Consider the following 18,326-nt stretch of genomic DNA (forward strand, 5'->3'; position numbering starts at 1 on the left):
CAGGAAATGTTCCCTTGGTATCTCTGATTTTCTTGAAGAGATCCCTAGTCTTTCCCAGTCTGTTGTTGTCCTCTATTTCTTTGCATTGACCACTGAAGAAGGCTTTCTTATCTCTTCTTGCTATTCTTTGGAACTCTGCATTCAGATGTTTATGTCTTTCCTTTTATCCTTTGCTTTTCACTTCTCTTCTTTTCACAGCTATTTGTAAGGCCTCCCCAGACAGCCATTTTGCTTTTTTTGCCATTTCTTTTCTATGGGAATGGGCTTGATCCCTGTCTCCTGTACAATGTCACAAACCTCATTCTATAGTTCATCAGGCACTCTATCTATCAGATCTAGGCCCTTAAATCTATTTCTCACTTCCACTGTATAATCCTAAGGGATTTGATTTAGGTCATACCTGAATGGTCTAGTGGTTTTCCCTACTTTCATCAGTTTAAGTCTGAATTTGGCAATAAGGAGTTCATGGTCTGAGCCACAGTCAGCTCCTGGTCTTGTTTTTGCTGACTGTATAGAGCTTCTCCATCTTTGCCTGCAAAGAATATAATCAATCTGATTTTGGTGTTGACCATCTGGTGATGTCCATGTAGAGAGTCTTCTCTTGTGTTGTTGGAAAAGGGTGTTTGTTATGACCAGTGCATTTTCTTGGCAAAACTCTATTAGTCTTTGCCCTGCTTCATTCCATATTCCAAGGCCAAATTTGCCTGTTACTCCAGGTGTTTCTTGACTTCCTACTTTTGCATTCCAGTCCCCTATAATGAAAAGGACCCCTTTTTTGAGTGTTAGTTCTAAAAGGTCTTGTAGGTCTTCATAGAACTGTTCAACTTCAGCTTCTTCAGCGTTACTGGTTGGGGCATAGACTTGGATTACTGTGATATTGAATGGTTTGCCTTGGAAATGAACAGAGATCATTCTGTCGTTTTTGAGATTGCATCCAAGTACTGCATTTCGGACTCTTGTTGACCATGATGGCCACTCCATTTCTTCGGAGGGATTCCTGCCTGCAGGAGTAGATATAATGGTCATCTGAGTTAAATTCACCCATTCCAGTCCATTTCAGTTCGCTGATTCCTAGAATGTCGACATTCACTCTTGCCATGTCTTGTTTGACCACTTCCAATTTGCCTTGATTCATGGACCTGACATTCCAGGTTCCTATGCAATATTGCTCTTTACAGCATTGGACCTTGCTTCTATTACCAGTCACATCCACAGCTGGGTATTGATTTTGCTTTGGCTCCATCCCTTCATTCTTTCTGGAGTTATTTCTCCACTGATCTCCAGTAGCATATTGGGCACCTACTGACCTGGGGAGTTTCTCTTTCAGTATCCTATCATTTTGCCTTTTCATACTGTTCATGGGGTTCTCAAGGCAAGAATACTGAAGTGGTTTGCCATTCCCTGGCCTCGGGCACAGGTTGCTCCTCCCGGCCGCCGCCCCTGGCCTCGGGCATGGGGGAGTGGGGTAGCTCCTCCCAGCCACCGCCCCTGACCTCAGATGCTGGGTATCTTCTCTCCGCCGCCCCTCCCTGACCTCGGACACGGGGTAGCTCCTCTCGGCCGTTCTTGCACCGTTGCAGTGTGGCACTCTCGCCGCTGCCCAACCTTGGACGTGGGGTAACTCCTCTTGGCTGCCGCCTTTCGGGCATGGGGTCCTCCCGGCTTCTGCCCCTGACCTCGGACGTGGGGTGGCTCCTCTCACCTGAGCTATGGCGCGCCATGTCGCAGCCGCCTGCGCTATAGGATTAAATATAATATATATTAAATGCCCAGTGTAGCGCCTGGCATATAGTATTGAATACATTATCAATATATAGAGACTAGTATTATTAGAGACATTTTCAACAACAGGACACACTTAGTAGTGACTTTTACTCCCTGATGGAAAAAATTCATCATGTCACTTAAAACTGTTCTGAAAAACAAAGTAAAATCATAAGTTTCATAGATGAACACATAATTTGACAACATTTAAATAAGGAGAATTTCTTTTGACAAGTTGGAAGACAAGAACCTGAACTAAGAGATGAGTTATATTTCACAAGAAGAGTATCTAACTAAACAAACAAAAAACATATAGCGACATTACAGAGGGAAGGCCTGGAGAAGGAAGAGTCAAGAAGTAGCTATCCCTATTGGTCAAACATCTTGTCTCTTCCTCTTATTCTTTCTCAATTTCTGGAGGGAAGAAATATGTTCTCACAGAAATTGGGAATCAAAAAAAAAAAAAAAAAAGGAAGTCAGAAGGAATAAAGGAAACATGCCATCTCTAAATATGAAACCATCTGTTATTTCTCTGAGTTGACAGGTTTTTTTGTTTAGTTTCATAAATTTCACTTTACATCTAACTTACATAATATACCTTGTGATTAGGTCTATCAATCATTCCACTCCTACTCTGAATTAACTTAATCAAATAATTACACATTAGCTATCAGATATGAGAGAAACGGAGATTTCATTTGGAGGAGAGATTAAAAGACAAAAGAAAGAAAAACAAGTGTTATGAATGCATAGGGCACTTGTGAGCTGAGAAAGCATCATTATCCAATGGAGGAAATAACAGCCAGGAAAGGAAGAAATTGCAGGCGAGTGTGCATCAGAGAACAAACACTAATGATCAACACAGCATTTACTTTTTTGAGACAATAATTACCAGCATGTCTCACTGACCAAATGCTACTGTAGACCACCAATACTTATCAACTGTAGGACTGTGAAACAGAATACCATACAATTTGAAACACTGGGGCCTGAAAATAAAAAGCTGTTCTATCTTATGATCAAACTATAGAAAAATCAAAAATCACTAAAATGTAATGTTTATTTAGTTGCATCTTTGGGGGAAAAAATAAGGATCTCTAGAAAGAAAGAGTCAAATTCACTTCTCCTTAAAGGCCTCTTTCAAGCTTTTCTGAACTCCTTTGCTTATGAATGTAGACATACAACACATTTCTCAGTTTAAATTTAAAAGCCTAGCATATAAAATTGTGCACAGAACCTCTCTTTCACCTCTAAGTGTTCCAAGAAAGAACTCTTTTTTAACAGATCTTCAAGCACTGCAAAGGCTCCTTCGAATGATAACATACTAAGTCACTCCAAGTTAAGTGTAAACTTTACCAGCCTCTGAACACTAGTGCAATGGTTTCCAGGTCTGGTTCAGAAACAGTCGCAGTAAAGTTGAGACAGATACTCTAAGCCTCATATTTAGCCCATGGGACTTCCCTGACGGTCCAGTGATTATAATCTGTGCTTCCACTTCCGGGGGCACAAGTTCAATCCCTGGTCAAGGAACTAAGATTCTGTATGCCCTAAGACACAGCCAAAAAACAAACCAAAAAACCCATAAGCCTACACACTGAAAAAATCTGTCACTTGATTACCAAGTCTATATTCTTAAGTGTTTTTCTATCTTAACACACAATTAACATAGAAAATTCCTTTTTTTTTTTAAACCAGTTATCTTTGGAGTTGACATCCATCAAATAGTTTGCTTTTTTCTCAAAACTAAAAGAAATAACCCTCTGAAGAGGAAAGTGAGAAGTTACTCCAAAATCTTATACTTTCCACTTCCCTTCCCAACCATATCTTCACAATTAAATTCCAAAGAGTGTTGGGGGTGGGGGAAAGGCAACAAAGTTAATTGGAGATAGTGCTGTTAGAAAAATACATCCTTTTAATTTGATGAGATGGAATTTTGAAATTGAAATATGGTCTCCCCAAAAAGTGCACAGTTTATTCAAAAAAGAGCTAACCTGAGGATCACAGAGGTAGAGAAGTACTAAACAGAGTCAGAGACCTGCACCTGCCCAGAAGTAAGAAACCTGAAACAAGAAGCATGCTGAGGAGTCCCCTAGTGTTTCTTGTTAATATAATTTTCTCCTTTGTTGAGAGGAGAATACCATATACAAGTGCATATGTATGGAATCTAGAAAGATGGTACTGAAGAACCTACCTACAGGGCAGCAACGGAGATACAGACAAAGAAAACAGACTTACGGACAGGGGAGGAAGGAGAGGGTGAGACACACTGAGAGAGCAGCACTGAAGCATACACATTACCGTACGTACAACAGATACAGCCAGTGGAAATCTGCCGTAGGACGCAGGTAGCTCAAATCTGGTGCTCTGCGACAGCCTAGAGGGGTGTGGTGGGGTGGGAGGTGCGAGGGAGGTTCAAGACAGAGGGGACAAATATACCTTTGACTGATTCATGCCAATGTATGGCAGAAACCAACACAATATTGTAAAGCATTTACCCTCTAATTAAAAATAAATTAAAAATACTTGGGGGAAAAGGCACGATAAAGAGCAATGGAGGAGATGTAAAGAATAAGGAAGTAGGGAAAAAAGGATCTCACTCTAGACCCTCAGCCAATTGCTATGACATAATAAAATAAATGCTATTGTTTACTGAATCCTATGTGCCAGACGTTGCTAAGCACATTACACACAGTATCCCCTTTACTCCTTATAACAACTATGTGCATCCAGGTATTATGATTTTACAGATAAGGAAGCTCAGATTATACCTGAAACCTGGCAACCTTCTAAAGGATCCCTTTACATCCTACAACTTTTCTCTATGCCCCAAGGTCCTTAAAATTCCCTCCTAGAGGAATTCCAAACCCTTGCCCTATGCGGGTTTACAGAGAGCACTTGAGTTACAACAGCTACATTCTTCTCTATTCTCAATCTCCTCAACAAAGAAAGCTTTCAGTAACTTATCTTGGTCCAAGTGTTACCTACTCTTAAGATCCTTGGGAATATCCCCTGTGAATCATCCAGTGGCTAGGCTGTATTGTATTTCCTAGTAAAATCTCTTCAAGCCCCGGGGGTATCCCATGTCACTGTGTGCCCCAGATGGATGCGTCGTCCAGTTGGAAATATCTTACAGTATCACACTTCTCTCTGCCCTCCCCCTCCTTTCAGTGTCATTGAATGGCATGAATTTCACCACTATTCTCTCAACTATTAATTCATATTCACTCCCTTAAATAAGACTCAAAATGACTTTCTCTTCAGAAAACCTGCCCATGATTAGCATCATTTAACTGTAACCATTCTGGTGGCAGAAAAGGCCCTGGATTGGAAACCAGAACTGGATAGATCTGGCTTCTAATCTTGGTTCTTTTACAGTAGGATATGTTACCAGGCAATGGCACCCCACTCCAGTACTCTTGCTTGGAAAATCCCATGGACGGAGGAGCCTGTAAGGCTGCAATCCATGGGGTCGCTAAGAGTCAGACATGACTGAGCGACTTCACTTTCACTTTTTACTTTCATGCATTGGAGAAGGAAATGGCAGCCCACTCCAGTGTTCTTGCCTGGAGAATCCCAGGGACGGGGGAGCCTGGTGGGCTGCCATCTACAGGGTCGCACAGAGTCGGACACGACTGAAGTGACTTAGCATAGCATAGCATGTTACCAGGGCAAATCACTCCACTTTTCCGAGACTAGTTTCTCAACTGTTAATGAAGGGAATTAGACTAAATATGTTCAAGACTAATTCCTAGATCTACATTTTTTTTTTCCTATAAAAAGGCTACCAAAAGCCATTAACTTGTAAAAACAGAAAAACTGTTATGATATGATTAAACTTACTTAAGGCATCTTACATTTTTAAAAAATTAATATACAACATATTAAAACCACAAAAACAGAGAAAAACGTAAATTTCAAAGGGTGACAAGGTGGATTAAGTTGTCCATTTTCCATTCTCTATTTGACACATGACTGAAAACCCAGGTAATCCCTTAAAGACTACTAGGCTATGAACATACAGACTTTCCTATTAACTAATCACTACTGCAATATTTCATACACCACATATTTGTTTAATACACCAAAAGTATTCCACATACTAACTGTGAAGATTAGTCTTATCTGTCAACTTTGCCAGGTTATAGTACCCAGTCACTTAATCAAACATTAATTTAGGTGTTACTGTAAAGGTATTATGTAGATGTGGTTAATATCTACAGTAAGTTGACTTTAAGTAAAGAAGATTACCCTTGACAATGTGGGTGGGACACATCTAATCAGTCGAAGGGCTTAAGAGTAAGAGTTTTCCCAGAGAAAGAATCCTATCTCAATACTGAAGCATCACCTGACCTTAAATCTGGCAGTCTTTCCTACAAATTTTGAACTTGTCCCCCCACCATGTCATGAGTCAATTCACAAAAACAAATCTCTTTTTAAAAACACACATATGCACTACAAATGAGAGTGGTTTTGTTTCTCTTGAGAACCCTGACTGCTACACTAACATACTAAATACTCAAACTAGTATTTTCTTTTTTAAGTAAGAATTAACAGATGTCTGTTTCTTGTAACCTCTTTAAAATATTAAAGCATTTTAAATAAGTATTCAGAATGTTACCACAATGATTATCTCACTGTGCTTTTCTTTATTAAAATACATAGGAAGAAAAAGAATAGTGATGTTTTCCACATTGAACTGTTAAATTCCAAAACTGACTTCAGAAAATTCTGAGATTCAACTTTTTTTCTCATTTTCATGGCCTTCAAAGAGTTTTGTAACTAGACATTATATAACATTACTGAAGAAAGTCACTTACAGCCCAATTTTAAAGACTAAGGAATCAGGCAAAGAGAAGTAGTAGACTTTGCAGTACTTTATTGAGGTATATTTACAGAATCAAGCTGGGAATTTTCCAGCTCTAAGTTTTATTGTTGATTCATCAACTAGTTAGCCCGCCATGGTACACTGACACAGAAAAAGATCTTAGAATCCCAAGATACACAGAAACTACTAAAGACATAGAATGACATATTTAGAAATATCAGTTCATATGCTGGTTCCATTCAAAAAGTGTTACTGATTCTAGGTACCTATAAACTTTTTTTCTGTAAAGGGTGAGTAGTATTTAGGCCTTGCAGGCCATAAAGTCTCATTGGCAACTACTCAGCCCTGCCATTGTAGCCCTAAGGCAACCAATGAGAGTACATAAATGAATGAGTATGGCTGATATTCCAATAAAACTTGATTTACTAAAACAGGCCAGATGTGGCCTGTGGACCATAGTTTGCTAAGCTCTGATTTATACACATGAAATCAAGGAGCTAGAAAAGACCCTGGAGATCATATGGCAAACTCCCATTCAATGCCAAGATATCTCTATATCCAACACCAGTGACCATCTGGCTCAGAATAGGTTCTATAAATGAACTGTTTTCCAAGCTAGATTGGTTATTCCTCAATAAGTAACTTCATGCTTTTTGGATAGGATATTTTCCTACAGTGTGGAACTATCTAGAGCACTGTAGGTCATTTAGCATTCCCGGTTTCATGAACAGTCACAAATACATATCCATCACTATGACAACCTAAACCTTCCCCACATGTTCCCAAACCTCATAAGGTGGGGGTATTGGTACCCAGTGGATGAAGATATATTGCACTATCTTGAGATGGGATATGTGGCAGCTGTCCACACAGCCATTTCCCCTTCTACCTAGGGCAGACATGACTAATCAATCACAATACTATTTCCTACTGAGGTTGGACTTTGCCTCAGAATGTTTAATACAATGCTCAAGGCAACCATCACCAATGAACCAGAACTGTGACGTTAAAACATAGTTGTTATCCCTAATCTAAAAAGATAGTTCTACACACACACACACACACACACTGAAAAGAAACTGGCTTCCTTTAAGCTTATGAAGCTGAAAAATAATATGATTTAATTTTAAACCCTATGGGATGTTTTGAAAGTTTGTGTGAACATTTCTTGGTTTTGACAATGACTGGGGCCACGGAGGGCACTTGGCACATTGAGAAATGAGGGGCACTGCTATACACCAGAGGATAATCCTGCATCCTCCTCGATTGTTTAATATCCCACTAGAAATAGACCTGTTTAAATTATCTAAGTCTAGACTCTAACTCCATTTAACATACAAACAGGAATTCTTTTTCACATTTTTAATAATACATAAGCTTGCCCAAAGTGTAATTGCTCTGAAAGTCAAGGCAAGACTGTATTTAAATTTTTTTCTGAATTTTGCCAAGAGTTAATTCAACATTTTGGAAAATCATCTCAATGACTGCAATAGAATTCAGTGTATGTAAGTACAATTTATCTGAATAAACCTGAATTTTTACTTATTTCAGTCACAATAACTCCAGACACAGGTAACAAAGTTAACCACTTGCTATGTATAGAGCATATATGTTTTGAAAAATATATATAATGACTTTATTTCTCCTTTATATTTACAGTTAGAACATTATGTTCATTTCTTTTCAGTCAGTTTTCCAAGTAGTTACAATATATCTATGAATTCACTTTAGCATAGTAAAGGGGGGACTACAAGACATTTGTTTTTATTGGGTCTGCCAGGTTAAGGACCACTGGTCTAAACTAATGAAATCTTTTTGACCAAATTTCACTAACAAAGACACTAATCTTGCCCACAATTTTGAAACAAATCTAACGTGTTTCAAGAGTTTAAACACAACTTTCACTGGCTAGCTGAAGTCATTTTTACAGAAAAAAACAGATCTCTCAATGTAGGTGCAATTTCTGTATCTCCTCTCCCCTGCTGTATTAAATACACAAGAAATGGCTTAGGACCTCTAAGTCTTCCAGCACACTGGAGCTGTCACTGTGATTATTTCCAACCAATTGTGAAGAGAACTGGCAGTGTTACAGAGTCAATGAAAGAACCCAGTCATCACCGAGGCAACTGCCCTTGAGCATCAGACAGAAAGATTCTACTCTAAGCCAGTCCATTTTCCACATTCAATTATGTTATTGAGAGCTGTCTCTTGTTCTGCACAGAACAGCTCTAGAACCGCATTCAAGAGGGCAGAAATGTTCAGTATATGCAACTGTAACAGATTACTAGATTAAAAATGTTAAGGTTTGACATTGACTGAAAGTGGAAATAATCTCCACATAAGTCTACATATTATACACACACATGTATAATGGACTAAGGCCAACGGCAAGCCTAGTTACACCTTTTTATAGTTCATGGCAGTTTTAAGTCTTAGAGTGTGAATCGTGCTCATGCTCAGTGGCTAAGTCGTGTCAGATTCTTTGAGAACCCATGGACTATAGCCCACCAGGCTCCTCTGTCCATGGGATTTTTCCAGATAAGACTACTGGAGTGGGCTCGCATTCCTTCTCCAAGAGATCTTCCCAACCCAGAGACGGAACCCGCATCTCCCGCACTGGCAAGTGGATTCTTAACACTGAGCCACCAGGGAAGCCCTAGAGTGTAAGTAAGAGCCCATCAGTTCAGTTCAGTCGCTCAGTCGTGTCCAACTCTTTGCGACCCCGTGAATCACAGCACACCAGACCTCCCTGTCCATCACCAACTCCTGGAGTTCACTCAAACTCATGTCCATCAAGTTGGTGATGCCATCCAGCCATTTCATCCCCTGTCATCCCCTTCTCCTCCTGCCCCCAATCCCTCCCAGCATCAGGGTCTTTTCCAATGAGTCAACTCTTCGCACAAGGTGGCCAAAGTATTGGAGTTTCAGCTTCAGCATCAGTCCTTCCAATAAACACCCAGGACTGATCTCCTTTAGGATGGACTGGTTGGATCTCCTTACAGTCCAAGGGACTCTCAAAAGTCTTCTCCAAGTTCTCCAAGTCTTCTCCAAGTTGAACCACAGTTCAAAAACATCAATTCTTCGGCACTCAGCTTTCTATACAGTCCAACTCTCACATCCATGCATGACCACTGGAAAAACCATAGCCTTGACTAGACGGAACTTTGTTGGCAAAGTAATGTCTCTGCTTTTTAATATGCTATCTAGGTTGGTCATAACTTTCCTTTCAAGGAGTAAGTGTCTTTTAATTTCATGGCTGCAATCACCATCTGCAGTGATTTTGGAGCCCAGAAAACTAAAGTCTGACACTGTTTCCACTGTTTCCCCATCTATAGTCTTTAAGTATCTCAAAGACTAAATCCCAAAGCAACACCGTAAACATAAGTAAGGGTGGGTCCCAGATACTTTCTTTAAACCAAGTTTCCAACTATTCTAGGTTAAGTGGTGACATTCAGTTTTGAGAGCTAAGAGAGACAGGCACGTTGGAACTCTTCAGAGACATGCATGTAAAAGTGAGTGGAAGGAAGAGGAAAAAATAACAGCAAGGCTTTGAAATGGTCTATAAGTAATTCTTGAGTCTCCCAGGGAATAAGGCAACCAGGTCCAGGGAACTAGCACTTCTCACATTTCTCTGCAGAGAACTTTCTATATGACCCACTTCTAAACCTACAAGGTGCATTAGCTACTTAGCCACAAATAGCCCAAAGCCAGCCCTGACTCAACACAATCTCAGAGAAATAAGTATTATAAATAGAGAGGACAAAGCTGAAAACGATGGCTAATACACAAACAAGAATACTGAGACCAATGTATGTCTTTATAAGCTAAAATGCTGAATAGCTGAAACACAGGTAGGATAAAATTAAATAGGGAGTAAGTGTAAAGTTATGCATTTCAATTTAAAAATCAGCTCTACAGGTACAAGGACCACACTAACAGAGAGTTCCTGCAGAAATGTAGGGGGCTTTGGCTTACCAAATGCTTAATATAAGAGCAAGATGTGTCTGCTTGGATATTAACACAATTTTGGACAAAAAGGGTATGGTATCCACCTTACAGGAAGTTAACGGTCCCACTATTTGCTGCCTTGATCAGACACCTAAACTAGTGTAGACAGTTATGGAAGCTGAATTTTCAAAATACTGACAATCTACTGCATCCAGAATAAGACAACTGGGTTAGTGAGAGATCTAGATATTGGCATTATTTAACCTGAAGAAGAGATAATAAGACATAATTATCTTTAAATACGTGACAAAACTTTACATAGCAAAGAGGAAATAGTTCTTCTGTGTCTCTCTACAACTAAAACCAACTAGATTTTTTAAAAATACACACAATAGGTAATTTGGATCTGTTGCATAAAAAGGAAGTGAACACCTAGTCACTCTATGTATTCAGGCAAGGGCCTAAAGTCCTTTGGGATAAGAAGTGTTATCAGGGTACCCAAATCAGGTAGAAGAATGGATTAAGGGACTGTTACAGGTTCATCCAATTCTGCAATAACATTCTTTTAAGTGCAGAAGAAAAAGTACAGGCTGAGGCAACAGACTCTTTATTTCCCTAGTAGCAAGTTACGTTAGAGAAAGGAGAGAAGAAATAAGACAGCCAAGTGATTTTAAGGTACATTTTAAAATACATGGTATGTAAGGACCTCAAAGTGAGATGCGGTGAAAAAGAGAACTGTATTTAGGGTTGGAAGACTTTTCCTTTAAAATGGTGAACAGCTGAAACACAGGTGGGATAAAATTTAACAGGAAGCAAGTGTAAAGTCATGAATCTCAATTTAAAATTCAGTTATACAAGTGCAGTGTTTTCATTCAAAAATGCTGAATAGCTGCATCCCAGTTCCAGCCCAGCCTAGCCAGTCAGTGAACCTTTCTGTGGCTTAAGTTTTTCTACCTCTGAACTAAGGATACCACCTCTCCTGCCTCAAGGATCAAAGGACCAAATAAGAGAAGCACTACCTAAATAATTTATACAGAACTTATCACTGTTATTGCTCTACATTAGTCTGACTCTTCTAAGCTCTGTTCACCTGACTTTAAAAAGGATATGAAAAACCTATTATCATAAAAATCAACCAAGTTCAGACCTTGTGATTTAAGTAGAGACACAGAAAGCATGTTTTGAGTAGAAAACCTCAAGGAAAAGAGAGTCTTATCCAAAGAATAGTAACAAGGTATTTTATAGAATAAGTTGTGTGTTCTTCTAAAGAATGCTGTTCAGCTGTTTTCTATAGGAAAAGGAAATGAGATTTAGAAGAGGTGGACTTAAATGGTTGCAAGCAAGATTACAGGCAGGTCTAGAGAATAACATTTTACATGCTTTTTTTGAGATCAAATGAAACGAATCCAACATGTCAGGATGATAAGACCCTGGAAGAGGCTATAGAGATTTAGAACTCAAAACCTACTTGTCCTGGATTGGTCAACATTTAATATCCTTAAGGGAGTCAAATCAGATTATTTCCCAAGGTCCTTTCCAGCTCTAGAACTCAGAGTTAGAACTAATAAAAAACTTTACTAGGAAAAGAAATAAAGTTAGCAGTTATACTTGGGAGCATGTTTTATATGAGCTTTCTACTTTCATCAAAGTGCTCTTACTTAAGTGATAAAGCAAATAAGGTAAAATGTTAAAAATAGGTGAATCTGAGTTAACTATACAGGTGGTTCCCTGTACTATTTTTATTTTTGCAACTTTATTCAATTACTATGAAATAGTCATTATTTAGGTTTAAAATATTAGGAGTTGACTAATACTGCTTATCTTACTAGTTCTTGTGGGAAAGCCTATAACTTGCTTATGTATCACTTCCTAGGGCCTGCCCGCCCTCCTCTGCTGTAATTAACACAAGTTCACTCATAAATAGTGCTTGGTCTTCTGGCATCTACAGTGTTCTCATCAATCCCAATGTTTACTTCCTCTCAATTTTGCAAATAAACTTCAATATTTGTTTTTTATTCACATGTCCTTTTAATTTGTTTTTTAATTAAAGAATAATTGCTTTACAATGTTGTGTTGGTTTATGCCATACAACAATGCAAATCAAAATTGTGTGTGTGTGTGTGTGTATGTGTGTGTGCGCGCGTGTGCACGCACACGTGTATCTGGAGAACGGAACGGCAACCCACTCCAGTTTTCTGGCCTGGAGAATTCCATGGATGTATTTCTGTGTGTGTGTGTGTGTGTGTGTGTGTGTGCCTGGAGAATTTCATGGATGGATGTGTGTGTGTGTGTGTGTGTGTGTGTGTGTGTAGAAGGGAACAGCAACCCACTCCAGGATTCTGACCTGGAGAATTCCATGGACTGTATAGTCCATGGGGTCGCAAAGAGTCAGATACTACTGAGTGACTTGCACACATATACACACATACATATATATTGTCTCCCTCTTGTCTTGCCTGGAGAACCCCATGGACTAGCGGAGCCTGGTGGGCTACAGTCCATGGGATGGCAAAGAGTTGGACAGGACTAAGCGACTGACACTTCTTGAACCTTCAATCCTTCCCTTAAACCTCTCCAACACTCCTAATTACCATATAAACTTTTACTTCCCAGCCTGTGCCAGGTCATTCTCACAGAGGTGGGAGAGATGGAAGGCATTTTTTTCCCTGCCCACTACAGGCAATGAGGGAGCACACTGTCAGCAGGGTATTTTAAAACAATAATAAAAGCAACTAAAAGTCTTTCTGTTTCTTATCATCACCAGGCACTGGCAATATGAAACAACCTTAATGTTTAGACACTCCTTCCAACCACTGCAGACAGCTTCAAACATTACCCCTTACCATGTCACCAGTAATGGTCAGCCTCTTCAACCTCTGCCCAAATCTTTTATCCAATAGTTTTTCTTTACCTTGGAATCTCAAAATAAAAACAAAAGCTAATAATAAGAACAACAAATATTAAAAGCAATCAGTGTACTTTCTACAATATTTGTAACTGTGAAGCGTATCATTATCACTTTAATAGAAAAGCTCATATAAAATCTAATGTGATGACTCTCTCAAACAGAACGAAGTAGAGTCTCTAGATATCACCTCAATCAATTATGATTTAGCATTAAAACTATTTTTCAAACAACAATAATGTAAACAAGTGGTTCACAGCCATAACCCAATGCCTGGAGACTGGAAAATTTGCCAAGATTTATGGGCTCAGACTCAGCACAATGAACAAGGCTCTACTAACATAACTGCAGTCCTTTCGGCCTCTGTTCGCCTTGCATCATACGGAGGGCCATGTCATCATAGTCACTATGAAAAAAAAGGTCTAACTCAGAGAAGAAAAAGGACAGAAAGAGCTTTTAAAAGAAGGGGTCGACTATGCCTCCGTTAATCTTGCCGAGGGCCTGCATCAAAGGCAGTACACAGTTGGATGGTAAAATCAGCAGATCAACACTCTGCTTGGTATCCCCCTGTTCAAAGCTGTACTCCTCAGCTGTAACAAATCCTCCTGATTCCATCAAAAGGCAGGGAATGGCTGCCCACTAGGGTATGCGGATAACTGAGAATTGACTACACAATCATAAAATTGATAATCAGAGAGTTGTTATTTAGTCACTAAGTCATGTCCAACTCTTTGCAACCCCATGCTGTAGCCCGCCAGGCTCCTCTGTTGATGGGATTTCCTAGGCAAGAATACTGGAGTAGGTTGCCATTTCCTTCTCCAGGGGATCTTACCCACTCAGGGGTCAAACCCAAATCTTCTGCATTGGCAGATGGGTTCTTTAGCACTGAGCCACCAAGAAAGCCCAGAGTACAGAAGCAAAAACCTCAATATAACAAGCTACTACTTCACATACTACAAACTGATGATTAAAAAGAAACGTGCCAGCATGTATATATCAAGTCAGTTTTGATTATAGCTGTTTTAACAGTTCTTCCAATGCACAGATACATGTTTCAGTGCAGCAGAAATAAAAAATAGTAAATTCATAAGAATAATGAGTAATCAGCCACACCCTGATTTTTTTTTTAAAATGCCACTACTGGTTAAACTGTAAAATACATCTAAATCCTACAAAATAATACTTAGAATTTATCTAGAGAAGGCTAAGAAATTTACTCAGCATTAGAACAAAAGACAAAAATTCCAAAGATAATCCAGAACACAAAGCAATCAAACTTCAAACATACTACTCAGACACATAACTAGAAACTTGCTACAGAAAGCAGGACTCTTATGTTTCAAAAATGAACAAAAAGAAAGACCATGAGAAAATACTTGAGGAGATAATAGTTGAAAACTTCCCTAAAGTGGGGAAGGAAATAATCACCCAAGTCCAAGAAACCCAGAGAGTCCCAAACAGGATAAACCCAAGGAGAAACACCCCAAGACACATATTAATCAAATTAACAAAGATCAAACACAAAAACAAATATTAAAAGCAGCAAGGAAAAAAACAACAAATAACACACAAGGGAATTCCCATAAGGATAACAGCTGATCTTTCAATAGAAACTCTTCAAGCCAGGAGGGAATGGCAAGACATACTTAAAATAATGAGAAATAACCTACAGCCCAGATTATTGTACCCAGCAAGGATCTCATTCAAGTATGAAGGAGAAATTTTTCAGACAAGCAAAAGCTGAGAGAATTCTGCACCACCAAACCAGCTCTCCAACAAATACTAAAGGATATTCTCTAGACAGGAAACACAAAAATGGTGTATAAACTCAACCCAAAACAATAAAGTAAATGGCAACGGGATTATACTTATTAGTAATTACCTTAAACGTAAATGGGTTGAAACCCCAACCAAAAGACAAAGACTGGCTGAATGGATACAAAAACAAGACCCTACATATGTTGTCTCTCAAAACAGGGGACACACACAGACTGAAAGTGTAGGGCTGGAAAAAGATTTTCCATGCAAATTGGGACCAAAAGAAAGCAGGAGTCACGATACTGTATCAGATAAATTAGACTTTAAAACAAAGGCTGTGAAAAGAGACAAAAAGGTCACCACATAATGATCAAAGGATCAATCCAAGAAGAAGATATAACAATTATAAATATATATCCACCCAACATGGGAGCACATAGTATGTAAGACAAATCCTAACAAGTATGAAAGGAGAAATTAACAATAACACAATAATAGTGGGAGACTTTAATACCCACTCACACTTATGGATAGATCAACTAAACAGAAAATTAACAGGAAAAAAAAAAAAAAAACATGTATCTATAAAGCTCACTAAAGCAAAGCACAGTAAAATGAGGTATGGCAATAAAAGGCGTTAAATTTATCAAAAAAAAAAAAAAATAAAGTGCTGAAAAATTTAAAAAAAAAAAAAAAAATGAGCACTTCCCCTCCTGTGAACTAATGTCCAAGAACCTACAGGCTTTCTCCTAAAACCCAAAGGAAAGGGGAAAAGAACACATTTTCAAATCATCAATATATGGAAAAATCAGAAAAGGCCTTTTCAGAAAAACTGTACTATCTAAAGAAATAAGATTAAATTAAAACATACAGAAATCTACTTGACATTTAATTCAATAGCTTTAAAGATCAGTGTCATCTTTTCACTTTCTAATTTGAAAAATTATTCAATTCCCTTTCATGTTACAGCATTATTTATGTTTACATAATGCTTTCCACTTGAAAGTTTCAGGTGTGCCCCTAAACACAGGAAGTTGTAACAATCTTACGCAAGCATACATTTTCAAGGCCATCAAGAGTTTAGCTTAATAATACTATGTTGCATACTTCAAATTTATTAAGAGTACATCTTAAGCATTCTCACCACAAACGAAAGAGAGAAATTAGTAACTATGTGAAGTGATGGTTTGTTAATTAGCTTGGTTGTGATAATCATTTCACAATATACATACATGTCAAGTTATCACGTTATACACCTCAAGTATACGCAATTTTGATTTGTCAAGTATGCTTCATGAAAGCTGAGGAAAAGAGTTTACAAGCTAGCAAGACACCAAGCCATCAATAAACATAAACTGCTCAGGTTTACTTGAATTAGTGCAAGTCAAATCACTAAATCAGATCTAAAAGATCTACAAACCAATACTATAGTTTCAAAAATAAAAAAATGTTAACCTTTGAAATATAAACTGCTTGAAACAAGCAAAAGACTCAATCATCAGATATCACCCTCCACCAAGGACAATGCTCTCCCTAGGTACCTTGCCCAGTTTGTGACAAAAATACAAAATTTGCCATTACCTAAAGCTAAAACAGTCTTTGTAAGTACATAGAAGTGAGACACTATAATGATGTAGATTAGGAAGTACATATCAATTGTAGTCCATAAAACATAAATAAAATGCAGACAGTAACTAAAATTAATAATAATTACCTCTGGTAATGATAAAACCAAGCCCACACATTACACAATCGCCAATAAGGAAAACTAAATATGCTAATATGTATATAACAACAGATCTTGGGTTATCAATACTTTTAAAAAATCTACCAATGGAAAATACATGTTTTCCTTGTAGCAGAAATAAAAAGTAACAGTAAACCCATGGGAATTGCTACTCAAAAACTAAATACAACCGGATAACTTGTAATAAAAATACATTACAAAGTTATGCAGAAAAACAATGAACAGTAACTGACAACGTTGACTGCACTGGCTTTCCATGTAATTATCACTGTAATTCTAAATGCATTTAGAAGCTGATTGCATGACAAAGGAAATAAGACAGTCTAAACTCTGCAAGGTAGCAAAGATTCCAAAAGGGAAACTTCGGCTGGCTTACTAGTATGAGGATAACTTTAAAGTAATATCTATTTGACAAAGAAATGCAACATAAGTTGAACCTGGGTGCGGAAGAGCTCAAGTTTTCCCTGGAAATGTAAATTCTTCCCCGAAATTCACAAGGGTTTAAAAAAAAAAAAAGCCGCATCAGTAAACCAGGATTAATTGCAAATGAGGCAACAGGAGTTCAGCATCCAATAGGTGGTCTGATCATCTTTCTAATCCGTTAGGTCAAGAGTCCTTCTCACCTACGACCCTCAGAGAAGGGCTGACTCCCTGCTCTCAAACCTCCTCAGCAAGCCAACCTTTGCCAACTCATGCCACCCTCACCGACGATCTCTGCAAAGTCCCGGGACACTCCCCCAAGCGAGACAGCCTTCCTCCGAGAAGCCTCCTGCCCAGGGTCACCCGCCACTCCCCCTCCCCTTCTCAGGGCCTCTCCGGCCTCAGGGTCCCCAGTGCCTCCCTCCCCAGACCCTCAAGGCTGCCCTGAGCTCCCCGCCCCCGGTCCCCGACCCCCAATTCTACTCCCCTCCCTCAAACCTGGGGTCACCGTTCTCCCTCTGCCCGCGCGGGGAGTCCCGATTCTCCCGTCCCTACCCGGTCTCCGCGTCCCGCGACGCGGGGCGGCGGCAGGGGCGCCGAGAAGCATCCACTGAGGAGACAAGTGCCTGGGGACTCTCCGGCTCCGATCTGGACCGGAGCCGGGCTTCCGCCTCGCGCCGGAAGGCATTCGCGAGCGGGAGCGGAAGTCCCGCCCGCTCCCCGCCGGCCGGCGGGCAAAGACCGCACCGTGGGGTCTAGCCAGAACGTCAGGAGGATTCGCTGGGGGTTAACAGGGGTCGTGGGCACCCGGCCGAGAGAAAAAAGGCTTACCGTGAAGGGCCAAGGCGCCAAAAGTCTTTCTCCTTGCAGCTTCTCTTTACAGCCGATGAGCCAACGCACCTGCAATCGCTTGACCAAGGGGCTGTTCTTGCTGACGCCCCCAGAGGAACAAGATGACT

At 39.5% G+C, this 18,326-nt stretch overlaps 1 protein-coding gene across 2 annotated transcripts in view; it reads right to left on the reverse strand.

Moving 5' to 3' along the window:
• DISP1 (dispatched RND transporter family member 1) overlaps positions 1 to 18,036 on the reverse strand; it is a 227,440-nt gene extending 209,404 nt beyond the window's left edge. Inside the window, exon 1 of one of the 2 annotated variants that reach the window (XM_070385465.1) lies at positions 17,923 to 18,036. In XM_070385465.1, coding sequence (XP_070241566.1) covers positions 17,923 to 17,974 — 52 coding nt within the window. In that variant the 5' untranslated portion in view covers positions 17,975 to 18,036. The remainder of the gene's footprint in view (positions 1 to 17,922) is intronic. The other variant, XM_070385467.1, reaches the window with a different exon arrangement.
• Positions 18,037 to 18,326: the final 290 nt, after the last annotated feature.

The sequence above is a fragment of the Bos mutus genome, chromosome 16 (assembly GCF_027580195.1).
Source record: "Bos mutus isolate GX-2022 chromosome 16, NWIPB_WYAK_1.1, whole genome shotgun sequence".
Classification (NCBI taxonomy): Eukaryota; Metazoa; Chordata; class Mammalia; order Artiodactyla; family Bovidae; genus Bos; species Bos mutus.